The sequence below is a fragment of the Onychostoma macrolepis genome, chromosome 15 (assembly GCF_012432095.1).
Source record: "Onychostoma macrolepis isolate SWU-2019 chromosome 15, ASM1243209v1, whole genome shotgun sequence".
Taxonomy (NCBI): Eukaryota; Metazoa; Chordata; class Actinopteri; order Cypriniformes; family Cyprinidae; genus Onychostoma; species Onychostoma macrolepis.
In genome coordinates, this window is record NC_081169.1 from 21,739,552 (window position 1) to 21,747,967 (window position 8,416).

An 8,416-nucleotide genomic window follows, 5' to 3' on the forward strand; every position below is an offset into this window, starting at 1 on the left:
AAACCATGAAATACACAGTAATGTTGATATTTTTAAATGGTTATACACAGGCCCGGATTAACACAGTGTAGTGCCCTAGGGTGACCACATTTGAAGTGCCCCCGTTTTTAATAAAAAAAAAAAATTCCATAAGAACAGGTAGAATAAGAAGAATAAGTTACTAATCAAAAGAAATCATTTAACAAAATTAGTTTCCACTACAAAGGTGGCACAGAAGAACACAAAAGTGGCATGTAGGTAAATTTACAGACATTTAGAGAGGCTCAGAGGTGGCATGGATGTTTTAAATTCATAACAATGTTGTGAGATTAATGTTTTAAATATAACATTTTGAATATAGAACTATTGTTTGATTGAAATTATTTAAATAACTGAAAGGACACTTTAAACATAAAATAAAACTGCCAACAGGTGGCGGTAAATCACTGATTCGTTTGAACAGCTGATTCATTCAGGAACGAAGCAAGTGACTCACTTTATGAGTGGGTAATTGAATCACTGACTCACTAGACTCATTTAAAAACGCAGGTTCATTCATAAATGAAACACCGCTATGTTTGAATGGAGACGCGCAGCGGCTCGGCTGTGACTGTTTGAAACTATGTTCCTTGACTAAATAGAGCAAAATCAGGCAATATTGTTAAAAGTCATACAATGTACATCACTTTATATAACTTATTGTTTATTGAGCTGTTGTATTAATTTAATATCACATTTACAAACACCTTTAATAATCTTTAAAAGCTGTTACTCACTTCAGCAATCTCACAAAACTCCATTATAATCAATGAAGCTCTCTACACTGCACAACGAATCTCTTATTTACACCATCTACACTTTGTTTGTTATAACGAGAGCATTTGTGAGCGTGCATAACTCAGCAATGAACAAAAGTATTTTGAGCAGTGAGTGGATTCTGATTAACATTGCATTCAAGGAATCAACATATGTCTGCGATACATTACTCAACGCTGCACAAACACGCAAGTAGAAATCTTTGAAGCTCCTCTCAGCGCAAACACAAATAGCCTATGCTGATCCAACCCATTCTCACACCCGACTCGTCACATATTGAAGCTTGGTCAGGACCACTTGGCGTCGCTTTTGACGCTCAAGGTACCCCTTAGCGTCATTTTTCGACTTGCAGGGTCCTCCGTTGCTTTAAATAGGAAACCCTTAGCGTCAATATGCCGACGCCATACTGGGAATTTTATCGTCATAATTAAATTATATATTGTGTAATAACATTGCCATTATTGCATATATGTTGGGGTGTGATTTTTCAATGTAAACAGCCACAACAGTTTTATTTATATTACATTATTTACACATTATGAGCACATAACCCAACCCCTGCCCCTAAATTTGTCAATAAAACACAAGATATAACAGGCAGATACAACTACTGTCATAATTTATTCAAAAAATATTAATATTCCAAGTCTTCCGAGGCAAAACATTTGATTTGTGAGAGGAGTAGACGCGTTAAGCTCATCCCGTATGCAGTCTGTGCGCGAATTCAAAAAATGCCGCCAGAAGAAGCCTTGGTTGTGAAATGCTATTGGCTCTTGTGTGTCTCGTGACCGATTGCGTTTTGCTGTTCTGACAGGCTATTGGCTCTTCTGTGTCTCGTGACCAATTGCGTCATGCTACGGGACTTGAGTATCTTTTGAATGAGATGTGAGCGCGTTAACGGAGCGGGATCATTTTCAGCGATTAAAACCTTATGTTTTGCTCTCTTCTTCTCATAAAGACTTCGTATGGCTTCAGAAGACCTGGAATGCAGCACGACTTGTTTGTAATGCTTTTATACTGCTTGTTTATGGGCAGTTTTGCAATAAACACCGGTGACTTAACTTACATTTGCCTGTTAACTGTTACGTGTTTTATGTTGTTCAGAAGTGGGTAGGTTTAGGGTAGGGGTGGGTAAGGTGCTCCAATAAAAGTATAAATGTATATAAAATTATTTATATTTTTACAAATGCATGCAAACCATTAAACTAAGACAAACAACTGAAAACAACGGCGGAGAACGATTGTCATTTTCCATAAGCGTCTTGACCTGACGCATAAAGCAAGCAATTGAAAGCAATGGAGTTCCTATTTTGTCATATAATGACGCCTAGGGGCACTTTTGGCGTCTTCATAGTGACGCGAAGGCGTTTGACCATGCTTCAGTTTTTGACGCCTTGGGAGTGAGAATGGGTTGGCTGATCGGGTTAGTCGCACAGGTGCTCCTAAATATGTTTTGATAGTCGCACACAGTAGCTACTTTTCAGTCGCCCTGTATAGCCCTGGCAATGTGTCATGATATTTTCTCTTCTTTTTTTAAATTTACGTTTAGCACAACCGCCAAGTCGATGCTGCCTATCCATTTGTGAATAAATATGCTCGACTCTGACTGGGGAGGGGCAAATACACTGGGACCTGACCCAATCGCAATTCTTTATATGCGTGCATATATTTGATATTCTCTCTGTATATTGTATCATTAACTGTTCATTTTCTATGCATCTGTATCTCTTCCAGCAAAATAATATATACAAAACATGAAAAAATATTTTAAAGGTCTTGTCATTATCGTAATCACTTGGTGCCCCCCTATTGGCTGGTGCCCCAGGGCACTCGCCCAATCCCGTCTATGGATAATCCGGCCCTGGTTATACATCCATCTAGTGGTTTCACATGGCATTACAGATGGTAAATGCATAATTTAGGGGTAAATATTTAGTACAGTAAAATCTCCTTTAAATACATGTTAAAGGAAAAACAAAAATATGGCATCAACACTGATCAGGAGACATGGTGAAATTATGCATAGTAGTGCAGATACTTTCAGTAGCATCAAGATTACAGACTAATATCATATGGTCTGCTGAAGAGGAGGATGATTAGGATAAACAGAGTGAATACACAGAAATGTCATTTCCTAATATTAGCTCGAAATTCAGAATGAACACATGGTAGTCAGCCTAATGGTAGCCTACACAGCTTATAAAGGATCATGCTTTTTTTGTTTTGTTTTATTTTATTGTATTATTCATTATTAATTGATTTTTTTTTTTTAATATGTATCTGTGCATTAAAAATACCATCCCCACAATAAGAATGACGCTGAGTCAAATTAAAATAAAGATGTGTTCTCACGTCTGGAGTGTTTATTGAACCAATCAGATAAGAGTAAATCGAGAGTCAGCAAGAGCCTCATTTGATTGGCTGAAAGAAGAAGGTCCGGCCTTCCACACGAGCTTGCAAATCTGAAATCAGTGAGAGAATCGTGCCAAAACTGCAAGCGCAAAGACGCAGACTTACATAGCGGGTTATTTGGCGAACATTTTGCTCTCTGCAAGCAAGAAGTCATTTAGACAGTTGCAACGATTTTTTTCTACACACACATATTGGTTTTACGCAGTCAATCCGTTTTGCAGTTCTTGATACGGTTGTTTTCGCTTGAAAAACACTGGGCACAGGCTTGCAATACTGTATTTGGGCGAAACAACAGCGCCAAAAGTGTAAGCGCGGAAAAATTAAAGTCAGAAGAATACAGATCATATTTATTTTGCCTTAGCATGAAGTTGCAGTTTCACAATACATGATATACACTTACAAAAAACAGTAAAAGGCTGCAAATCTTTTTTTCTTACGCTTGAAATGCAATTTGCACTTTTACAACTCTTTACTTGCGAATGCAAAATTAATTTACGCTTGCTATCTTATGCACACTTTCACAAATCTTACCCTGCCCATGCAAATCTTTTTGACGTCATTTTACCTTCATGGCTATTTTTGTAACATGGGGAGAGTTGTAACCAATGTTCCCTCTAATTTTTTTTTTTCTTGCTGAGCAAAACTTTTCTCTATTGGGCGGACATTTCGGCCACCTGAGCAAAAACATTCTTTATACCATACCTGTACAGCGTGCACACAAAAAAGTGTGTAACTTTTAACTTTATTGTGCTATTTATATTTGATTTGACCCTTGAATAAATGATGTACATTTTAGGTTACCTGAGAGAACATTTTTTATATATATATTCAGTAATACACTGCCGTTCAAAAGTTTGGGATCAGTAAAGTTTGTTAAATATGTATGCTCATCGAGGCTGTATCTATTTGATAAAAAAAAAATACTGAATATTATTTCACAAAATAATATTGTGAAATATTATTGCAATTTAAAATAAAGGTTTTCTATTTTAATATACTTTTAAAATATAATTTATTCCTATGAAGCAAAGCAATTTTCAGCATCAGTGTCAGTGTTCAGTGTCACGTGATCCTTCAGAAATCATTCTAATATGCTGATTTATAATCAGTGTTGGAAACAGTTGTGCTGCTTAATATTTTTTGGGACGTGTGATATTTTTTTCAGGATTCTTTGATAAATAAAATTTAAAAAGAACAGTGTTTATTCAAAATAGAAATTTTGTGTTACAATATACACTTCTATTCAAAAGTTTGGGGTCAGTAATTTTTTTCTTTGTTTTTTTTAAAAGTAATTAATACTTTTATTCAGCAATGATGTATTAAAAAGTGATAGTAAAGACTTATATTTTTAGAAAAGATTTCTACTTTTAATAAATGCTCTTTTTAACTTTTTATTAATCAAAGAAAAAAGCATCACAGGTTCCAAAAAAAATATTAAGCAGAACAACAGTTTCAACACTGATAATAAATCAGCACTTGTGCTCCTACTTAAAAAAAATAAAAAATTAGGAACACCTTCTGATCAATAACAGAAACTAACCTTCCCAAAGGCATTATTTGACTCCTTGAAGGTCTTTTTTCACCTTTGTAATGCCTCTAACTTTATTAAATGTATGTCATCTTTTGTGCCAAAAAAATTATTTTTATAAACTTTTATCGAAAATTTTAATTAAACAATAAATTAAATTAAAATAATAAGATACAATCAGGAAGAATAAGTAACCAGTCAAATAAAATCAGCATCAACAATTCATCTCTGCACGGCACAGAAAAGCAAATATGGCATTAAGGAATTGTTCTAAATTCCCTATGTATCTTTATAGTGGAAGGACGTTTATTATGAACGTGCGCCGTTAGTTGACGTTAGTTTCCGCTATTCCGCCTTACTTTCACTTTCACCAGTCGCTTGCTCCGCCTTTTCTTCAGGTGTTATTGTGCGTGATTGAATGTAAGTTTATTTTATCATTCCTGATTATAAGCCACCGATGTTTAGTTAATCGTTGTGTTTAAGTATTCATCTTGTGTAATCGAACCTTACATTGTTTCTAATGTTGTTATATTTAAGATATACGGTGATTCAAATTGTATGCTCGCTACTGTTAATCCTCTCCTGGTCATGTTGATTCATGTATAATGTATCAGTAGCAGGTTGTTATTTACATGTCTGTAATTTACATTTAGCAGATGTAAACTGATATTTACTTTATTCTGTTTATTTCAGAAAGACCACATTTAACACTCTGTGACCCTAAGTTGTACAATATCCAATCCATTGCAGCAATGTTGTGCCATCTGCTCTGAACAGTTAAATACTTCAGATAAAGAGTTGAACAGTGCCCTGTCTCCTGTCGCACTTCTTACACGAGTCCCGTGGTGGATTAGCATCAATACCCCTACCGATCTATAAGTCCCGTTCATTTTGGTCCTTCGAGCCGGATGTTATATTCACTGCGGTGACATGGAGCAACAGAGCCAGCTTCATTCCCCTGACACGACGTACACTGTTCGCACACAGTCGAGAGCACGCCAGCTTTCCACACGTCTGCAAGCTTATGATGTAGCCTTGCCGAAGTCTCTCATCCCAGACCCTGTGCCTCACGACAGTTCGTACCACCTGCCAAGGATGGATTCTCCCGCAGCACAGTTGAACCTCAGTGGACAGGCCGAGCCAGTCTCGACTGTGGAGCAGCTGCCCATGGGTGATCTATCGCTGGTGCAGTATGGAGAAGTTTCCGCTATGAGTCATCAGTTGGATATTGAGAGATCGGTCAGGCATCCTAGCCCTTCAGTAGCTCCTCCAGGGTATCACAGCCCATCTGAGTGTGATTCATTCAGCAGTGGTGCTGCATCGCCCACATTACAGGTAGATGTACAAGCCAGAGCTATTTCACCACCTGTGGTCAGAGCGAAGGCTACTGCAGTCTCATCTGTCCCGCTTCCGCATTTAGGCCAGTCATTTCTAGCTCAGACAGCCCACATTGATGTTTCTCAACAGTCAGCTTTGTGGCAAGTGACACGAGCTACCCCTCCTACTGCACATCATACTACTCCACCATACCTTGGTGTTCCCTCCTTCTCTGTTCCACATGTAACGCCACAGCAGGCAGTTCGGTTCAGCAGAGCAGATCCTGCATGTCAGCTTACCTCATCACTGCCACCTACTGTTACATCAGTGAAGCTGCCTTTGACCACTACGACATACCGGCCCCTAGTGCCCCCAGTATATCAGTTACAGGCTCACGCGCCAAGTCAATCCACATGGCAGTCGTTTGCTGTGGCTGACCCGTACCGCCCACCACTATCGACCGCTGGGTATCATCTTGCTCAGCCTCCCGGTCACACTCCTGTGCAGCCCTGGTATCCCCCTTCAGTGGTTCACCAGCCACCACCTCCTCCTCCGGTTTACCAGCCTATACCTGTTACACCTCCGTTACAACCAGTTCCTATTCCAACCTTGCCTAAGCTCGTGAGCGATAGTGAAAGGGAGTTCACAGACCTGAAGATGGCCTTGGATAATCTTCTCAATCCTCACACAGAGCTTACCGAACACTATAAGTACAGAGTACTGAAGGAGCAGTTGGTTCTGGAGGAAGCTAGGTTGATTGCCCAAGCATGCCGGCATCATCCTCGCCCTATCGACAGCGATGGTAGCGTTGCAGCGACAATGCGGCCAGCCTCATCAACTGGCACAAAGCGAGATCGCAGCTCTGCTGAATTCACCTGAGATCAGAATTGGGGATGCGAAGGCCTTTCAGAGTTTTGCACTCAATGTTGACTTGCTAGTTGGTATGCTGAGGTCACTCGAGGGTCCACAAGGGCGAGAGCTCTCCTGCACAGGTCATGTCGACAGACTACTCAGTAAATTGCCCAAACACTACCGAGACAGCTTTATAGAGCACTTGCAGTTGCGAGGCCGATTGCACACTGACAGCCTCAACCCATACAACCTGCAGGACCTTGCTGACTGGTTAAAGGTCAAGGCAGAAGCGCAACGCTTATCAACCAAGATGGTGCAGTGCTACCAGACCGAGAGAGTACAGGTCTCACGTAAGGATCGCCAACCTGTTCCTAAGGCCCAGATTCGACCCACTGCAGTCTATCATGGCAGTGATCAGCCCACAGAAGCAAGCACAGGGCAGCCTGTCCGTACCGATGCTGCTCATGCTCAGTTATCAACTAGTAGACTGAAACGTTTGTGTCTGTTCTGTAAGAGTCAGGAGCATTACCTGTCACAGTGTAACAAAATCACTGAGTGCTCACCTGATCAGATTCTAAAGTGGATAAAGGATGGCAAAAGATGCTGGAAATGTGGGCGCACAAGTCATAAATGGGAGGAATGTACATTGAGGAAGCCCTGCAAGGACTGCGGTAATATACATCTCGGAGTCCTGCATTCTATTGCCCAGGGTGGTCCTAACAGTGTGCTGCTGACAACATCTCACGAGCGAGCATATCTTACTTCTCCTAGTTTGACGGGTCGTGTGTACCTTAAAGTAGTTCCAGTGCTGCTGTGGAGAGGCAAGAGGTCTGTTTCGGCCTACGCTATCCTGGACGATGGGGCTCAGCGGAGTATCATACTTCCAGCAGCTAGGAATTGAGGGAAGGGAGGAGATTATGGCCCTCCGCACCATCCGACATGACGTCACAGTATTGAAGGGGCAGTCAATTGACCTGTTGCTTTCCCCGCAGTCGAGACCAGAGGAGAAGCACAGCCTTACGGGTGTTTTCACCGCACCTCTCCTCACGTTAACCGAGCAAACCTACCCAGTAAAGAGGCTTCAGCGATGTTATCACCATCTCAGAGGGATTCCCATTCCATCTTTCGATAGGGTCCAACCCCTAATTTTAATCGGGTCCGATTATCCGACTCTGATTACCCCAAAGGAGCCCATTAGATTGGGACCAGCGGGCGGACCAGTCGCTGTACGCACGCAGCTTGGTTGGGTCCTCCAGGGACCAGATGGATTGCTCCCACATCAGGTATCTTCCCCACAGTGTTTGTTCACTTCTCTTACACCACTACGAGACCCCATCTATCAACATGTTGAGCGGCTCTGGCAGCTCGATGTCCTTCCGTCTCGCAGCGAGAAGATGATAACTCGCTCTAAACAGGATCAGATGGCTGCAGATATGTTGGAGACCAGGACGCGACGAGTAGAAGTTGACGCAGTCTGGCGTTACGCTACTCCACTCCTTCGTGCTCCAGATG

The 8,416-nt window shown here is 41.0% G+C and overlaps 1 protein-coding gene across 1 annotated transcript; it reads left to right on the forward strand.

Annotated features, from left to right (window-relative positions):
- Positions 1-5,071: 5,071 nt before the first annotated feature.
- On the forward strand, positions 5,072-6,931 carry LOC131554216 (uncharacterized). The gene is made up of 2 exons (XM_058799414.1): positions 5,072-5,155; positions 5,429-6,931. Exon 2 carries the CDS (start codon positions 5,666-5,668, stop codon positions 6,929-6,931), a length of 1,266 nt encoding a protein of 421 aa, XP_058655397.1. The 5' UTR covers positions 5,072-5,155; positions 5,429-5,665.
- Positions 6,932-8,416: the final 1,485 nt, after the last annotated feature.

Coding starts and splice junctions, on each gene's coding strand:
- LOC131554216 (XM_058799414.1), top strand. CDS start 5,666: ATGGAGCAACAGAGCCAGCTTCATTCCCCTGACACGACGTACACTGTT.